Source organism: Cucumis sativus, chromosome 7 (assembly GCF_000004075.3).
Source record: "Cucumis sativus cultivar 9930 chromosome 7, Cucumber_9930_V3, whole genome shotgun sequence".
Lineage (NCBI taxonomy): Eukaryota > Viridiplantae > Streptophyta > Magnoliopsida > Cucurbitales > Cucurbitaceae > Cucumis > Cucumis sativus.
The window spans coordinates 12,208,571-12,227,925 of NC_026661.2; the positions used below are offsets into that span (position 1 = coordinate 12,208,571).

A 19,355-nucleotide genomic window follows, 5' to 3' on the forward strand; every position below is an offset into this window, starting at 1 on the left:
AGAAAGGTTGTCAAGATGGAAAAATTTTATGTCCATGCAAAAAAATGTGTGAATACAATATGGATGAACAAAAAAAAAAAGATATCTAAGTACATTTAGTATGCAATGGATTTGTATGAGGATATACTTGTTGGGTGTTTCATGGTGAATCAAGATTGAAGAATTCATATAATTACCAAGGCCAACCCTTCAAGTGTGCCTCATGCATGAACGTGGAAGTGAAGAAGTTACACATGAACAAGATAATATGCATGAAATGTTACACGATATTTATGGACATGCAGAGGTATAGAGGATTTACAAAGGAATTTTTAGCATGTTGACCATTAATAGGAGAAAGATCAAATGAAAGAAGAATCAAATTGTGAGTTATATCCAGGCCTGATATATACCAAGTAATCATAAAATTTTCTCACTATATTAATGATATGTTGCCCATTGGCATTTATACAAAAGTGGAGAATATAATAACAAAGTTAATAAGAGTTTCTAACAAACTAAATAAAAAGTAACCTCTTAATTAAACTTCTAATAAGAGATTAGCAGGGAAGATGTTAATGGTGGTGTTGTATTCGTGATTGAAGAGATCGTGATCACATTAGAGGATTTTGAAGAAGTAGTCTTCGAAGTAATTTCTTCTGCTTGAATTTTTCTCTCTGTTTAAAGCATGCATGCTTAGTTAAAATATACGATCGAACTTCACTCTTTATATTTTTGTAAAATTCAAAACAACTTTAAAGGCACAGACAATCAACCAATCAATCACTTCCGCACAAGAATTTGATTAATTCAAGCCCATGATGGGAGTTTGCATGTTTTTAAACCAAAAAAAGTGGTGAGTGAATAAAGTCTTAGGTAGGAAAAGCTATGGCAGGTTGGTGTCTAGCTGAGTTAGAAAGACTGTTACATGAGCTGAATCCTCTCTAATTCCTGGAAGGTGGTTAGGTTTTGATTTGTCTGTAGTTTATTTTTTTCTCTTAGACTTCGCTTCTTCCGTGTGAATATCTATCATTTTTGTAAGAGCCACAGAGATGAGAACAAACAGGTCACAACTTTAGCTTATTTAACTACCTCTTCCGAGTGTCATGGGAAACTATTTAATTATATGGTTTCCATCTTTGTTGCAAGTGTTGTTTGGGTTAGTGAATTCTGTTTTAAGAAATCTTGAAATACTGTAAGTTTTAGAAAATAAAACACACAATACACTTTTCTTTAAAAGAAAAGAAATAATAAAAAAAAAAAGTTTGAGTTATTAAATACAGAAAAGAGTGGGAAAGAAGAAGAAAAAAGGAAAATGTAAAAAGTTGTTAATGTAATCTCGCGTTTCATATTTATACGTAATTATTTGTTGGTTGAAGTGAGTTGGTGTTCCTCAGCCACCTGCCGCCGAAGAGAGAAGAGCAAGGGAGGGAGGGAGGCAGGAGAGGGAAGGGCCTTCAGGGGGCCGTTGGGAAAATTAAGATACGTCTATTTGAACAATAATCTTTAATCTTCTTCGTTTAGAATTTGAAGAAGACTCCTGTCCTATCCATCTACCTGCCGGGCGCCAGCTTTTGTGCTTATCCCATTCCTAGGTTGATTCATCATTTCAGGATAATCCAAAATAATATATATTTTTTTTCAGCAAGACTTTAGATACAGTCTATAAAGAGTTTCAACAATTCCAGAAAGTTTTCTGGAGAGAAAGAAAATGCACGAGCAAAGGAAGAATGCGGTAACGAGCCCGGCTGGAACTTTGTAAAGATCGTCACTGTGAACGAGGTCGATTTCTCGTTAATCTCTCCGTTCCATCTTAACCTAATTATATGTCTCTAATATCAATATTCCCTCACCCTTTATATCCTTCTTTCTGTTCTTCCACTTCCTCCCAACTACTTACTCCAACTATCGGATTTTAAGGTCCTCAGGAATATGAAGTACGTATTGGTTACTGGAGGTGTTGTTAGTGGACTGGGCAAAGGGGTCACTGCTAGTAGTATCGGTGTCCTCCTTAAAGCTTGCGGTCTTCGAGTTACTTCCATTAAGATTGGTATATTAGATGTCAGAAATGTTTTGTCAGTTTGCGGTTGCATCTGCATTGTCTTCTTACGCTTAATTTAATGTTTGTACTTTAATATTTTTGCTCATATCTGCAGATCCTTATTTAAACACAGATGCTGGTACCATGTCTCCTTTTGAGCACGGTGAAGTATTTGTCTTGGATGATGGTGGCGAGGTAAATTGATGGATTTATCTGTTTCAGCATGCATGTGTATGACTGTTCAATGATTATTTTTCATGTAATGTCTTTCTATATATATAAAGCCGACCCTCGTGAGATCTTGCCCTGTTTTTCTTTTCGTTTTTTATTTTTATTTTTTGGTATATTTCAGCAAACATTCTTGCTTTGTTCTTCTATGCGTGAGTTGGGGGACACTTTTTTCTTATTTTACTTCTATTTTAAATGTTATCAAGTAGAGTACGTAGTTGAAGTTTTGGCGGCTTGATGATCTATTTGAATTCTTTTTGTACATATAATTAATCATGGTTGGATTCCCAACCTAGCCTGCATATTGTAATCTCTGCGCTTCACGAATGGCTATCTTTTTAAGGTTGACCTGGACCTTGGAAACTATGAACGATTTTGTGATATCACGCTAACTCGTGATAACAACATCACAACTGGAAAAATATTTCAGGTACATCGTCTTTTTGTATTCACTCGCCTTTGTGCTTGTCGAGGAATGCCTAAAGCTATATCATTATTAACTTTACTTTCTCCCCTAATATTTTGACAGTCTGTGATTGACAAGGAGAGAAGGGGTGATTACTTAGGAAAGACTGTTCAGGTCTGCTACAACTTTGTTTTGTCGTTGTTTGAGGTTCTATGACCATTTGTCAATGGTACGTCAATTTCATTTTTATTTTTATTAGGTTGTTCCACACATTACAGACGCAATCCAAGAATGGATTGAGCGTGTGGCAATGATACCAGTGGATGGTAAAGAAGGTCCAGCAGATGTGTGCGTAATTGAATTGGGTGGCACCATAGGTATAAGTTCAAATAATGTTTCTTGAGAAATGTACATTTTTTTATTGGGAGAAAACCAGAGCCTCTAGCCTCTATGTTGCTTTACTTCATGCAGGAGATATTGAATCGATGCCATTTATTGAAGCACTTGGCCAATTTTCGTACCACGTAGGTCAGAGTTGTTTATCTATCAATTTGTTTAATGAACCAAGTTAATATTCTTTAGATTTTGTTCGAGGAACCTGCTTCTTTGTCAGTTTGTCTTACATGTCTCGTTTTAGGTCCTGGAAATTTCTGCCTGGTTCATGTTAGCCTTGTTCCGGTCCTCAATGTGGTTGGTGAACAGGTAAGCATGGAAAATGTGCTGTTCTGGACTCATATTTGTACCCACATTGTACTATCTGTCAAACAAAAGAGAGAAAAATGAAGCACAAACTTATGCTTATTTTTTTAATGATTGTTGATTTTCCTGACTATTTTTGTTAATTTTAAACCATAGAAAACTAAGCCTACTCAACATAGTGTTCGAGGTCTAAGAGGCCTGGGTTTGGTACCAAATATTTTAGCTTGCCGCAGTACAAAGGTTTTCTCTTTCCCTTCTTGCTTTTGGGGCGTGAGACTGCAACTATTTCATGATCTGACTTTATTTGGCTTTAACAGGAACTCGATGAAAATGTTAAGGAAAAACTTGCTCAATTTTGTCATGTGCCGGTACTGTATGATGATGCCCTTCAACATGGTCATCTGATGCTCTTTGTATTTGTTTCTAATGAGTTGGGTTCTTGACAGGCAGATAATATAATCACTCTCTATGATGTGCCAAATATCTGGCATATTCCTCTGCTATTAAGAGTAAGTGGCTTCTTTCGTCGTATTTCTTTTTATGCGAGGAAAGACTAAAATGTTTTTGTTCAACAGGATCAGAAGGCTCATACTGCACTCTTAAAAGGACTGAACCTTCACAGGTTGGTATTACAAGTGTCATTAACGACATAAAATCTTTATCTACTGTCACTGCATTTAATTTGTCTGAATCTCTTGGACGCATTTCCATTAAAGACGTTGGTCTACTAACATTTACAAATTTCCAGTGTAGCAGGAGAACCTGATTTAGATGGATGGACGACTAGGACAAGGTTATATGATAAATTACATGATTCCGTGGGTCTTGAGCACTTATCTCATTTGTTGAACTTTATCATATGCTTCCATTTTTTTATTTTAAGAAAAAAAATATTCATTCAAAATTTTCTGTGAATCTGTAGGTCAAAATTGCTATGGTTGGTAAATACACAGGCCTGTCAGATTCGTACCTCTCTGTATTAAAGGTAGGTCCCGTAACATGAAACATTTCCAGCCTCCCGTGGGCTTGGGATCCTACTTTTGGGTTTCTTGAAATTTAAATAATTAATGGATTTTGGATGCTAAGCTTTTTGCTAAATTTCATATATAATTATTGTTAATGAACACCTTTTTTGTAAATAATATATCATACTCTACTTTGATTTTTTTGCTTTTGTAATCTCAGCAATTGTATAGTAGTACAATGATAAATTTCTCCATCTGATCTAATGGTCTATAAAATTTTGAACAATTAAGATAAAGTTTAAGGGGAAATTGCTCTTTTTTCCTCTAATTGTTCCTCACATCCTTTTCTATATGAATTTCAAGAAAAATGGGAATCTATGAACTGTTTGGTCATAATGGAATTAGATAATCTCCAACCTAAGTTTGAATTCAAAGTTCTGAAGGCAGAGTTCATGGATTTAAAGGCTAATGGGGCTAATTTCAAGTTGAAGGTTGCATTAGATAATAAGAAAAGTTATGCGGGAATGGTTAGGCAAGATCTTTCCTCGTTCAGGCTTCTGTTAATGTAGGAAAGTGGAGGAAGTTTCTAAGAATGACAATTTATTCATGTAGGTTTGAAAAGAGAGAAATAAGGAACTACAAGTTGAATCTGTTTTAGTGGTTACTATATGATTGGCAAATTACTCCTGGATGAAAGATCAAGTTGGTTCCTGGAGGATATTTTCAATCTCTATTGTTGATTAATCCATCTATGGAACTCAAGACATTGATTAAGTTAAGTAAAGATCGTGAGGTCTTTCTTTTCATGGGAATATTTCGGTTTTAAGACTTCCATCTCAAAATCTAAAATTGGTCTAATCGGCTTCATTCTGCATCAAATGTTAGCAAGTCAGAATCAAGAATCTTAAAGACGTTTATAGCCATCCACCTCCTAATGACAATCTTTTTGTTACAATTCTGATGGAGATCCAGCTGTTACTGTAAGTAGTGAGGATGTTATGGACTCTAGCTCAAGATGATTTTTTTAGGAGAACTCAAAGTTTCACGTTGTAGATGATTTTGATGCCTTGTTTCAGAATGGTGAAAAAATGAAAATGTTCAAGCAGATCACCTTTTTGTTCTTTTGTTTTTGTTGTTGTTTTATTTTTTTGGTTTTATATTATAAATTATGAAAATAACTTAAAATAATGAAAGAATACATAGACAGTAAAAACCAAGCCCACAAAAGAGAAGTCTCCCTTTACAAGGGAACTCTAGCTATACAAAATCTTTTCTATAGAACAATTTCAAAATGTCTTTGAACTTGAAATCCACAGGGCAACATGAAAGCGAACTCAGGGATAGGATCCCTCTCCACACCCCTAAACACCATACTATTTTGCTCACCCCACAAAACCTATAAAAGCTGCATACAACCAACAAGCCAAAGAAAGTGATCTTTCTCCTCACAAGGCAATTGAGGAGGAACATCTTGATCATCCCGGTGACAAACACACATCATACCAAATGTCTGAAAAAAGAATCTCGTACTCCACTCACAAAGTTATAGCACCAGAGAATATGATCCGAGTCTTCCTCTGCCTACCGACAAAAATACAACAAAAAGGCCCAACTGGCAAAGGCAACTTCCTAATAAGTCTATCTAGTGTGTTGGCACGACCATTAAAAACCTGCTAAGTTAAGAATCATTGCCGCACAGAATTCTTGCCAAATTCTCTGTTTTGATTGAAAAATGTGGTTTGCAAATGAAGTCAATTCCACCTCATTCTTCTTCAATTAAAATTAAGTTTGATGGTTTAGTCTAGGGATTGAATATTATTGTGGAATTCTCTTGTGGTGCGTCTAAGCTTACCCTTATGAAATTACTTTTTTTCCTAGTAGTTGCAAGCTTGAAAGTGACGGTTTAGAAGTTGGTTTGTTTCGGGGTTTGATCCTCATACTTTTGGTCTTAATGGACTTTTTACCTCATCTACTCATTGGTCTTCAGGCTTTGACTCTAAAGTTCATGTGTCCACTAACATTGGTTTCCTATATGGATCTAGATTGTTTGGTTTTAAGTGTTTGCTTTTTGATGTCTTCTCTTCTTTGTATCTAAATAGTATTGTTTTATTTTGTTTCTATAAGTTTCTCTGTTCTTTTAAAGGTTAATGTATTTTTGAGCTTTAGTCTCTTTTCATTTTTTTTTTTTTTTTGTGAGAGATCAGTTTTTGAAGCTATTGGTAAACAACTAGGAGGGTTTCTAAATATTTCTTCACAAACCTTGAATGGATTTAGATTATTCTTCAGCTTTCTTGAAGATCAATTTTTTTTGTGTTTGTTTTATTTTGTAGTTTTATCCATGCTTCAATGATTATTCATGATTTGATTCCTGGTGATTTCTTCATTCATTTTGAAGCTTGTGATAAAGAGGAAATTTTTGAGATCTTTAGTCACGAAAATAGCATCGAAAAAGTCCTATCAAATTCACTTGTTGCATCCTGTTTAATTTAATAGCATTGGATGAAGGTATTTTGGTTGAAGACTTATCTTTGGCGCCTGATTTTGAGAAGTATATTATAAATGAAGGCCTCGGTAATGATTAAGGAAATCCAAGAGTCACAGCGTTGCATAGGAAATAAAGGTTGTAACTATGAGGTTGGAAACATTCCTAATGGAGGAATTGAAATGTCGGCAATTAATTCTAGACCCCATATGAATAGGTTTCGAATTCTGAAATTTTGAGCGAAGTTGTTTGAAGAGTTGTCATTTTTGGTTGACGCTTTTAAGGAAGGTGAAGGAGTTGTGGCTGATGGTTTTAAGGAAGGTGTAGGAGCTGTTTCCCTGAATTGCTTCTTTTGAAGAAGAAATTTTTGAAGAGATGCATGTAAAAATCATTTACTGTGAAGGTAAAGTCTTGAAAAATCACTGTCATGGCTTGAATCGTTTCAAAGTTGCAAAACTTCTTCCACTTGGTGTTCTCTATCCAAGTTGTTTTCTAGTTTCCTTTGGGGTTCGGTTCGAAGCATTTTTGTAATTACTCCATCGGTCACATTTTACTTAGTTGGTCTCCTTCTGTTAGTAGGGGCCTTTTGGCAGGCTGTTTTTTTTGTATGCCCTTGAAAGTTGTTTGATTTCATAAAAAAGTTTCAAGTTTTTTGGTGCAATATATCAATTTGAATCGGGGTGCTTTTCTTTGATTAGTTTTATTTTTTCTATATTTTCAGATTGCTATTGCTTGTATTCTTCTAGTTCAAGTTTATTTCTAGTTGTCTCTTTATCCTTGTAAGTTGTGTATTAGACTCTTCCTTTTATCAATGAAAAGATCGTTTCCATTCAGAAAAAGAAAAAAGAAGAAACACACAAACTTAGCTAAGTTTACATTAAAATTATAGACATATATATATGAAAAATTTGTACAAGTTTGGCCGTGTTTAATAAGTCTGTACTTATTAAGTTTTAACAGGCTCTTGAATAGAACTCACCAGCTACTCTTCACTCCTTCATTCTTTCCCTTTTTTATTTGAAGATACAACAATTTATATAAAAGGTTATAGTCCAAAAGACTGTAGTTCAGAATCTAATATGTAGCTTCACGGGTCAGGCCCTTTTACATGCTTCTGTCGCCAGCAATAGAAAGCTTGTTGTAGAATGGGTGCCAGCTGGGGATCTTGAAGATATTTCTGCCACAGAGGTACATTTTTTTTCTCAAGTGGGTTCTCTGCCTTTGATCATTTAGTTACTTTATTTATTGCCTGCAGGCCCCTGAGGTTTATGCAGCTGCATGGGAACTTTTAAAGGTGCCTCAATATTGAGTTTGTTTCTAAATTTCTTTCTTATCTGTAGTTATAAATGTTATTATTTTATGCACTTATCCAATTAGTACTATTTCTTCAGGGTGCTGACGGTGTTCTAGTTCCAGGAGGTTTTGGTGATAGGGGAGTCCAAGGGAAAATTCTAGCAGCCAAATATGCTCGAGAGAATGGGATTCCCTTTCTGGGCATATGCCTGGGGATGCAAATTGCGGTTATTGAATTTGCCAGATCTGTTCTTGGTATACATGATTCTAACAGCACAGAGTTCGATCCTGAAACGACGAATCCTTGTGTGGTTTTTATGCCTGAGGTGTGCACTTTACAAGTTTCCTTAAGTTGCTTCCACATATCCTGTGAACTTAAGTTTCTGTTCTTGATAATAGGGCTCAAAGACTCATATGGGAGGAACTATGCGTCTAGGGTCAAGGAGAACTTACTTTACTGTTATGGATTGCAAATCTGCACAGTTGTAAGGACCTCATAGTTGATTAAAACTTATTGGCATCTTACTCCTGAATTGTGTAGTATCTGTGGAAAATTTTGGAACTGATAGGATAAAGAGGGCTTTAATTAGCATTTGTTATTGTTGTATCTCATTTGATTCCTCGTCTGTAACTTCTATTATTTTGCAACTGCGTTAAAGGTATGGCAATGTGAAGTTTGTTGATGAGCGACATAGACATAGATACGAGGTACTCTTTTAGTTTTGCTTGGGAACTCTATATGTGGTCTTTAACACGCCTGTGTTCATTATTTTTCCTTCTTTTGTGGATAGGTCAATCCGGAGATGGTATGTCAACTTGAAAATGCTGGTTTATCTTTCGTTGGCAGTGATGAAACAGGTCGTCGTATGGAGGTATGCATTATTTTAAATTATGATTTTGCAAATGCCTTTTGCTATTGTGCGATATCTAGTTTTTTTAAGCCTCGTGTATGGAACTGTGCTGTAGATTGTTGAACTAAGTGGCCATCCATACTTCGTGGGAGTTCAGTTTCATCCCGAATTTAAGTCCAGACCAGGAAAGCCTTCCCCGCTCTTCTTAGGTACAGTACTGCTTTATCCGGTAGCTGATTTATAAGTTTTTAGGTTCTGGAATTCACCATATTTATCGTGACTTCTATAATTTATGTGAGTACTTCTGATTTTATTGCTTTGGAACCAATGTTCTTACCGGTGTGATGGTTCCAAATCTCCTGGTTGCAGGGCTCATTAAGGCCGCGTGTGGCCAATTAGAGGCCTTTCTACAAAACAATGGGAATGTCATCCAATTTTCGGCAGATACGATAATCAATGGACACGCAAAGACAAAGATAAAGATTGTGCAAAATGGAGACACCCCAAAGTCTTCGAATGGGTATTTAAATGCCGCATATGGCAATTCAGTAGTTTGCCCCTTGAAAGATGTAAGCCACTGTTTATGATGATGGTGGTCGCTAATGTTATCACTCCTCGGAGGATGTGCCTGAAGATCCTTGGGCTTGCTGTACAGTTATATGGTCTAGTGATGAGGGCTTTATTTATGACATAAAGCTGGAACTTTTTCTTTTTTTGACGGTTAGTGCAGCATTAGTTCGATATGAATACTGATTTAGGGTAACTTAACACTCGTTTCAAAAGTGCTTTCAACTTTTAAGATGGTCGTTTGATGGCATCAAGCTTTCTTCATATCTTTTGAAGTTCTCAAAATCTTCTGCAGTCGTTTGCCTTGCATGCTTCATATTTATTTTTTGCAAATTGTTTGATACAGCCCCATGTGACTATGAAGAAAATATATATTTCCTTAAAAATATGTTAAAATTGTTTAAAACGGTAAAGTAAAGTAGACATCGAGTTATGGGAAAATTCTAAGTATTCGGAGAAGAACCGCGATTGACTTTCTTATTAATTTCTCATATTAAGAAAAGATACAAGAGGGAAGATAAATATGTTACAACTTACGAGGTTACAACTTATGATAAAAATGGAAATGATATTTGGGTAAATTCTTTCTTGAGTTAAGTCCACTAATTCTAACACTTAGCTCAAGTTGGGATGTAGGCATTAATGAGATCTAACTTGCTAACACAAAAGTCAAAGTTCTATTGAGAAGTCTCTTAGTGAGAACATCAACATGTTTAGTTGGGTTGTTGGTGACATGTTGATGTTAATAGCTGCCTTGTTATCACAAAATAATTTCATCTACACCTCACAATCCTAGTGAAGATAAAATTTATGGAGCTAGATTTCCTCATCGTGTTACCCAACCTCAACACTATTTCAGACCACATCCCATTGTTTCTTACTCCCCCAAGTTATATGATTGCCTCATACAAAGGTACAGTAAGTAGAGGTAGATTTTCTGTTAACAATAGATTCTATCAATAGACCTTGCCTTTCTGTTAACAATAGATTCTGTTAACAATAGATTCTATCAATAGACCTTGCCTTTCTGTTAACAATAGATTCTATTAGTAGACCTTGCCTAGTCAGGGTTAGTATAGATCTCAATAGCTTTCCTATTTGTCTTTCTGAACATCCTATTTGTCTTTTTTTAACATCAATCTTTTACCAAGAGTTGTTTTTAGGTACCTCCGGATTTTGTTAACTGCCCCTTGTTTCTTATAGAGAGCATGCATGTACTAGCTAATGATGGCACTCACAACATAGAAAATATATGGTCGAGTATGTGTCAAGTAAATCAACTTACTTACAAGGTGTTGATATTGTGTTTTATCAATTGGAACTTTATCAACTGAGTTTCCTAGTTTATAGTTGAATTCAATGGGAGTATCAGTAAGATGACATCCTAGCATACTAGTCTTCGTTAACAAATCAAGGGTATACTTCCTCTGAGATACAGATATACCTTTTTTAGATATAGCTACCTTCATCTCAAGGAAATATTTCAGATTTTCCAAGTATTTGATTTCAAACTTATTACTCGTCCTCTTTTTCAATTGGATGATATTAGGTAAAACAATGTCATCAATATCAACAATAAATATTGCGATCTTTCCAACCTTTTAGACTTTTGTAAATAGAGTGTGGTCAAAGTGCCCTTGACGGTATCCTTAGGACTTGACAAAGGTAGTCAACCTATCAACCATGCTCTTGATGACTCTTTCAGTCTATATAAAGATTTCTAAAGTTTACATACCCATGATCAAACTGGGCCTCAAATCCTTTTTGGGGATGAATTTAGAAAATACCTTTTGGGGAATCCAATATTTTCAAATATAATAACCACAAGGTCATTTCATATAATAATAATTTTCATCGAATCAAATCATAATCACAAACTTTTATCGCATCAAGCACAATCACAACAATTGTAATAATTCCACGCGATTCAAGTCATCAAAGCATTCACTACTCATCACCGACACCGGAGATTCTCCTATCATCTGAACCTGGAATTCACTTCACCAATGTCTCACGATTTTTCTGGGATTTCTACTCGCGCGCGTAACACTCACTCTTTTCTCATACTTGAGATTCACTTTCACCAGCATCTCATTGCCTGGACCTAGGATTCACTTCACTAGTGTTTCACATATCATTCCTTGCCTAGATTAAGATCCACTTTCACCAACATCTAACATCAATAACACATCACATACTCGCTTAGACTTGGAATTCACTTCTACTAGCATCTTATTGCCTAGACCTGGGATTCACATTCATCAGTGTCTCACTATAGACCTAGATTTCCATCAGCGTCTTGTTGTAGATCATATCACACCACATCGTATCAACATCACGATCAATAATAAAAGAATTATAATAGCTCATAAGCATTTCATACAACACACCGTAGCTCATTAGTAACAATTTTAACAATAAACATCAATCATAAGATCATAAAAATTACAAACATTCATAAAACACTTCATTCATCGAGTAAAGATCACCCAATCATTTACAATGATCACTTGCAAAACATTTATTGAGAAAGATATCAAATTATTCACAACAACGTTTGTTTTTAAAGATCATTCACAACAAACATTTGGATTAAGAAACATTTCAGAAATCCCTTTTTATTTGAAAATACTTTATGAGAAGGACCACTCACAACAATACCCAACCTCAACTCTTTCTTTTGATGCTTTTGGCTTTTTTTTCTTGTCTGGCGGTACCTTTCAACCAGTCTTTCAACACTCAAAACTTTTCCTTGACAATTTATCAGAACGTTAGCATCTCATGTCCTTTTTCTTTTGACCTTTGGTCCTATTTATAGTGACCTTTCACATCCATGAGTCATTTCCATGCTTTACACATGTCACTTTCCCATTTCGTCGCACTATGCAGTCAACCCAAATTCAACATGTAAGCTAAACGTGAGTTACAAATAGACACTTTCCTTGAGATGCCAACCTTATCTACTTGGAAAGCTAAACTTCTTATCGTTTGAATCTCTCCTTAGGAAGCCACAAAACATTTACTTCGCCTTAAAGGGTTGTCCAATCACCTCATACGAACATCCATCTCAACAAAATGCCTACCTCATCGCAACCATACTTAGGTGCAAGCACTTCTCCTCACGTCACTACACCTAAGACCTAGTTCTTAGCATTTGTCGCACCTTTCTTCCTCGCCAGCTAATCTCATAGTATTGCTTACTTTAACACAATAAACCTTAAACTCAAATGCTTTTCTCTCGCCTCACCTTATCTACCATTGTATCCTTATTCGCAGAATGCCTCTTATTAACACTTTGTCCAATACAATTCTTCTCAACATGGCTCCTCTTCAAAAGTACTTCCTTTTGGATCTGTGCCTCACACCTCATCTCTTCCATGATAACGGTTTTTCACTTAGGACACTCTAAAGCAATGTGAATATTTTTTGGTATTGTAAGAGAGTCAAAACTAGTTGTGTGAAAGCTCTAAACTGTAGAGGTCTAGTACTTTTTCTCAAAGCAATGGGAATGTTCAAAGAAGGATCATATCCATCAAGATTATGGCCTGAATGACCCTGTTAAGCCTTATTACCACCAGTCTCTACTCTGACCTTAATCTAATAAACAATGCCACTTTCTCCCATATCTTTAGGAACAACAATATCAGACCTACCATTCCCACTCATTTTACTATCAACACATGATTCAATAGGACTAGTCATACTATGAAGGTGGTGGGAAATCAAACCTCTGTAGGGGTGGCCTAAACCAACATGATAACGATACTTGAGCCTAAGCCCTTTTATGGAGATCGTGATGCAATAACTCTCGAAAATTTCATATTTGACATGAAAAAAATACTTCAGGGCCACGAATACGGTCACTAAAGATTCAAGGATCACTTTGGCAACAATCCACTTGACAAAAGATGCCAAATTATGGTGAAGATCTTGATTCGTTGACATCCAATAGGATCGATGCACGATTGACACATAGAATAGACTGAAACAGGAGTTGCGTTCTTAGTTCTTTTCCCAAAATATTGAGATTTTGGCAAGGCGTAAGTTGAATTGAGACATACCGACACTGTCTGAGAATATGTGAAGCAATTTGTTGGATGCATGACAGTCTTAAATGTCATAATTACTTTGTTAAGAGCAATTATGTAACTATTTCTCAAATCTCTTCTTCTAAACTATTCTATCAATCAACGTGTATTATAACTATTTATTATTGTAATAAATGTATTACTTTGTTAAGAGTGATTTTGTAGATTATTCAATAGAAATTTTGTGGTAGATGACAGAACCTTATCACCATCTTTTTGTAATTAATTCTTGATTTAGGGTTGCATGCCAAGAACATTCAGATAAGTTTGATCAACTTGTCTATGGAATGTTCGAACTTGGAGTGATTAATAGTTCCTTATTTCTTGGTCTTGATCAAAGGTAATCCAAATCTAATCCATTTCTTGGGATGTTGTCAAATAGATTGAGGAGTTTTAGCTTTTGATATTAAGGGTTCACCAATTAGGTTCATAATTTTCAAAACCTAAAGTTTCCATATCACAATTATTTGTCTAAACGCCATGTGCTTTGTTGAGTTCTATACGATTGTGATATAATTTTCATTAGATGTTAAGTACGTTTCTATTTGATTGTTAACACAACAACAAATATATAAAAACTAAGTGTCATTAGCAATCAAATGACAATAGGTAACTAATAGAAATAAATAACAATCATGATCAAAATGTATTTAGTAACATCAAGAATTTGTAGACAGCCAAATAAAATCAAAGTCACTAGTTGATTATTGAATAGTAATCAAACAACAATTCACATCATAAAAAATTAAATATCAATCACACATTAATCAAATATAAAATCAGTGAATCAATAACAACATTTTGAATGTCTCATTTCAAACTTCTAACTATATAACAAGCAATCAAACAACAACCATAAACTACCCACTAATTAACAAAAGAAATTATATAGCAATAGCATCAACTATTAATACTCATAGAAGCACATAAATTAATATCATATAGTTATGAGCATATGAAATACCAATTTCAAGTAAAACACCATGCAAATACAATAATTTAACAAATGGGTAAGCATATCTCAATAACCAAACTAGTCATTAAAATAAACACACTGAAACTTTAATACTAAGAAATTATTAGAAAAACAATTCCAATTTTGACCCTTGAAGATTTGTGTCCCCGTAGAGAGGGTCCAGCAATAAGACATCGTAATTTAGAACTCTTTGCTGTCCTTTTTCGTAAATTGATAACATCAACCTGACACACAACCAACGCTCGAGAGGGAAATCAGCGACAGCAAGTACCGGAGCATCAGTAAGTCTTCTCTCTAGGAAAGAATCTACAACACTGTGTCAAGTCCACAAATTTCTTCCTTCAGCTTCATCTTCACATCTTGAAGCTATCAATAAATTTCAGGTACCCGTTTTCCCTTTTTTCATTTCATCATTCTCTCTTTGGTTACCGTCAAAATGCCGCCAATGGCCTACAGAAATCTATTGTTCTGTATCTCTGTACGCTGTCAATGCATTCCCTTCCTTCTTTGCTATCTTGTGAATCCGATTTGGAGCCATTTTTTCTTCGACCGCATCTGATTACTTATGTATTAAGCTCATCCTGTGGTTTTTATGTTCTGTTCTGTGTTGATCATCCACATTGTCTTCTAAATGTATAAATCGGGGTTTCTGGATTCCTTTAAGCGGTGTGAGGTGTGATCTTATTGGATGCTATTAGTTGTATACAAATATAGTCTCTGGACTTGTGTTGATCGTGGAAGATGGAGTTGATAATCTTACTTAGCACTAGCATGTGAGATATTTTCTCCTCTTGTTTGGTTGCTCACCTGCCTTTATATTTGTTTGTCTCTACCAAATTTCTATGAAGTATATGTGATTGTGGTATTCTATTCGATTCTGTTACTATTTGTTAGGCTAATTTGTACTTTTCTAGTTTATGCTTTCCCTTCTTGTACTCTTCTTTGTGCATAATCCTATTTGTAACGACAACATATATTTCAATAATATACACAAAATTAACAGATTCATTAGTTTTGTCCCATAGAAATGTTGCCATAGCAGTGTTTTTGCCAGTATTTTGAATATAGTTTTTCTTTTTCTGTAAAGTTGAACCCCCATTTTATTAAACCAATAACCATGTATGTAAAAAGTTTCTTTAGTTTTTGAAGTTTGTAAGGAACTTTAGTACAGTAACAGTAACCTACAACATATGGAGTAAAGAAACGTTGAAAACCAAATTATTTTACCTGGAGAAATATCAAAGAGTGAATAAGGTAATCTTCTGTGTTTTTTACTCTTTCCTATGGGAAGATTCTCGTTTCCCACCAAAAGTGAATTGAGAGGAATATAATAAAGAAAAAGGAGTAATAACCTTTCCTTTGAGGTTGGTGGGATCAACAATGGCACTTCGTGCTTTATCATTATTCATTATGCTGTAGCTCCTTGATTGATGCAGCATTTACAACGTTCTTTTTGTAAAGTTCTGTTATGTATGTTTCCAATTATTGATCTTTTGTAATTTCTTAGATGCACTTTCCATTCTACTGTAATTGTTTAGTTTCATAACAGAGCATTTAAGAGGAAATTCTTTACAGCTAATCTGTGTTAGGATCATACCACTATCACAATTATTTACATCAGAACTGCGCTAGTTAGACCCTACCTTGCTGAAAAGCAAGAATTTCATTTCATATTATTAATTTAGTCAATGAGATATACCATCATGTCTTAATCATTCTGTTGTTGCTTTCTTAACCAGGAACCCCATTCATCTCTGGCGTAGGGATACATATTTGTGCAGGATGTTGTGAATGTTTATGAGAGAGTATGGAAGTCAAGGATATCAAAACAAGGGATCACACCTTAACTCCAGCTAGGCTGTTCAGGGGGCTCTTATGTTTGCTAGTGCTTCTTTTAACGACTTTTATGATATTAGTATATTATGGTTTCATCAGTGCCATTTTTGTTAGAGTATTCAGCATACATTATAGCCGAAAAGCTACTGCCTTCTTCTTTGGTTCTTGGTTAGCTCTGTGGCCTTTTCTGTTTGAGAAGATCAACAAAACAAAAGTTATTTTTTCTGGAGAAGTAGTCCCAGCAAGGGAACGTGTCTTGCTTATTGCAAACCATAGAACTGAAGTTGATTGGATGTATCTTTGGGATCTTGCAATACGAAAAGGACAACTGGGATACATAAAGTATATACTTAAGAGCAGTTTGATGAAACTGCCTGTATTTGGTTGGGCATTTCACATATTAGAGTTCATCTCTGTGGAGAGGAAATGGGAGGCTGATGAATCGACAATGCACCAAATGCTTTCAACTTTCAAGGATTATCATGATCCCTTATGGCTTGCCCTTTTCCCCGAAGGCACTGATTTCACGTAATTACTCATGCCTCCTAGTTCCATTTCTCTTACGTTCTTGAACAAATACACTACTGTTAACATACTTTTTATATAATCAACAATTTCAAGAAGAATTCTCAAATGTTTGTTTTCTTACAATCCCTATCTGTAATGCGTAATGGTAGCTATGATGCATGTCTTGTTGTTAGAAATAGTGGGCTTGGGCCTGGATGAAAATCCATGCTAATTAAGATTTACTTTCCCCTAATTTTTTATTGGCTTGTGTTGCCTTTTCTTTTACTTTGCCTATAATTTTCCCCTAAACATATATATTGTGGTTTTTCTCCATGTACTAGGGTTTCCACTTCAATACTTATATATATATTTTTGGCTTAGCATGTTCCATCATTCAAGCCTTGCTTTCTTATTTAATCTGTTAGAGGTTGCCTAATAAGATTCATATCGTTCTTTTCTGTTTTGTGTAGTGAGCAGAAGTGCATTCGGAGTCAAAAGCATGCAGCCGAAAAAGGCTTACCTATATTAAAAAATGTTTTGCTTCCCAAAACAAAGGGCTTCCATATGTGCGTACAAGATTTGAGGCAATGTCTGGATGCAGGTACTCTACATCTTCTTCTGTGTTTTGCTGCTTAAAATGTTTCTTCTACCTGTTTCCCTAATTTGGAGTACTGAATTAGTGGAATCAGACATGAACACTAGTTTTGGACTGCATCACTAGTTTCAAAGAATGAAAATAAAAGATTTACTAGGCCAGAACCAATCCTTGAGAAATAGTGTTTGTAATACCTTGAATTTGTCCTTGGTGCCCAAATACACAACGAAGGATTTACAATTTTGAACTTAGGGTTTAGAGGAGTGTGTTATATAAACTTTCTAATCCTATTGGCATCTCTCGATTTGTATGATAAATTTTATCTCTAATGGGTAAACAACACTTTCCTCTTGCCCATGGATGCTGTGTACCTCACACCGTTAATGAGCCATTTTCTATTGTTTACGTTTTCTGTTTATCTTTAATTGTCTATTCTTATTGACTCTGTCTGTATTTTGACAAGTAACAAATCTGAATAGATTTTCATTTCTTTTGTGTAGTTTACGATGTGACGATTGGCTATAAACATCAATGCCCATCTTTACTGGACAATGTATTTGGATTGGAGCCTTCTGAAGTTCATATACACATCCAACGGATTCCCCTTCATCACATTCCAACAACAGAAAATCAAGTTACCAATTGGCTGATGAACACATTCAGCCGCAAGAACCAATTACTGGACAAATTTTATTCTCAAGGCCATTTTCCCCATGAAAGAACTGAAGGGGATCTCTCAACGTTGAATTTCCTTGTTTCCATCATCACAGTAATACTCCTAACCACCATATCTACATACTTCACTTTTTTTTCTTCCATCTGGTTTAAAATCTACGTATTATTAGCCTGTTCCTTTCTGGCATATATTACCCATTTCAACATTCGACCAACGCCATTTTTTGGCCATAAAAAATCATATTGAAACTTGTTGGGAAATTGTGTATGTATGTGTATTCTTAGAAAATGTGCGTACGAAACTATATGTAGATCTGTTGTGTGGATCAAATATTGTAGTATCAAAAAATATTCTCTTTGCAAGTTTTGTAGAATGGACCCTCCGATTAATATTAGGAAAAATAAATAAATACTCTACAAAATTTCTCATTGTCCACGCCTTTGTGATTGAGACTCATTTTAATCAAACTTTATTCAGAACTGAGTTTATTATTGTTGTTTTTATTTAATTTTGAAGCATAGAATTTGAACCACTTACTTCCGTCTTCCGTTCACTAACATATACGAATGTCAGTTGAGTTATGCACTATTTAGTATTTTGGAGTGAGTTTGATATATACATAGAGGCTTAATTAGAAATAAATTGTTCAACAATTTTGTTGTTTCAAGTAAACCTTTAGTAGCTTTTGGAGTGATGTATAATAGTATGGCGTTTGGAACGAGTAGTGACTTATAATAGTACATGGATTATAATAGTCTGCGTTGTTTGTGGTGTGGTGCAGACTATTATAGTTTGGGTTATTATAGTCGATTGATATTATAAGTTGTGTTTGAAGTGTAGTCTATTATAATCTGGGTTTTTTTGTACACATTTTTTTTAAATTGATTTTCTTAAATCTTGTTAATTATGATATTCATCTAATAAGTTTAGTTTCAATCTAAATTTTTCACTACAAATCAAGAAATATGAAAAGATCTTTTTATACGTAATGTTATAAATATGATGAAGAAGCTATCAAAATTGAACACACGTCTCATACAAGATTGCCTTTTTCTAGGTTGTCTTCTTTGTCTTTGAAATTCAACTTTGACTGAAAAAGTTGCTCAGTCGTCTGCTTGTTCTTAAGAATCTTTTTTTCATGGGCTTGTAAAGAACCCATAAGTTGA

At 34.9% G+C, this 19,355-nt stretch overlaps 2 protein-coding genes across 6 annotated transcripts; both read left to right on the forward strand.

Moving 5' to 3' along the window:
• Positions 1-1,366: 1,366 nt before the first annotated feature.
• LOC101213614 (CTP synthase) lies at positions 1,367-9,789 on the forward strand. Of its 4 annotated transcripts, none has more exons than XM_031888768.1 (23): positions 1,367-1,574; positions 1,668-1,761; positions 1,900-2,029; positions 2,136-2,215; positions 2,592-2,678; positions 2,778-2,828; positions 2,914-3,031; positions 3,126-3,182; positions 3,292-3,356; positions 3,510-3,593; positions 3,671-3,721; positions 3,800-3,862; positions 3,929-3,975; positions 4,102-4,171; positions 4,276-4,338; positions 7,899-7,988; positions 8,056-8,094; positions 8,192-8,419; positions 8,493-8,578; positions 8,753-8,801; positions 8,885-8,965; positions 9,060-9,153; positions 9,314-9,789. In XM_031888768.1, the coding sequence occupies exons 3-23, from the start codon at positions 1,912-1,914 to the stop codon at positions 9,529-9,531; spliced, it is 1,839 nt and encodes a 612-aa protein (XP_031744628.1). In that variant the 5' UTR covers positions 1,367-1,574; positions 1,668-1,761; positions 1,900-1,911; the 3' UTR covers positions 9,532-9,789. The 4 variants fall into 4 exon arrangements, with proteins under 4 accessions (XP_031744628.1, XP_031744627.1, XP_011659064.1 ...); XM_031888767.1 differs by having other exon boundaries at positions 1,908-2,029; XM_011660762.2 differs by having other exon boundaries at positions 1,367-1,761.
• Positions 9,790-14,803: 5,014 nt separating this feature from the next.
• On the forward strand, positions 14,804-18,624 carry LOC101216983 (probable 1-acyl-sn-glycerol-3-phosphate acyltransferase 5). Of its 2 annotated transcripts, none has more exons than XM_011660763.2 (4): positions 14,804-14,958; positions 16,315-16,939; positions 17,389-17,519; positions 18,014-18,624. In XM_011660763.2, exons 2-4 carry the CDS (start codon positions 16,383-16,385, stop codon positions 18,433-18,435), a joined length of 1,110 nt encoding a protein of 369 aa, XP_011659065.1. In that variant the 5' UTR covers positions 14,804-14,958; positions 16,315-16,382; the 3' UTR covers positions 18,436-18,624. The 2 variants fall into 2 exon arrangements, with proteins under 2 accessions (XP_011659065.1, XP_004148308.1); XM_004148260.3 differs by lacking the exon at positions 14,804-14,958 and adding an exon at positions 14,972-15,348.
• Positions 18,625-19,355: the final 731 nt, after the last annotated feature.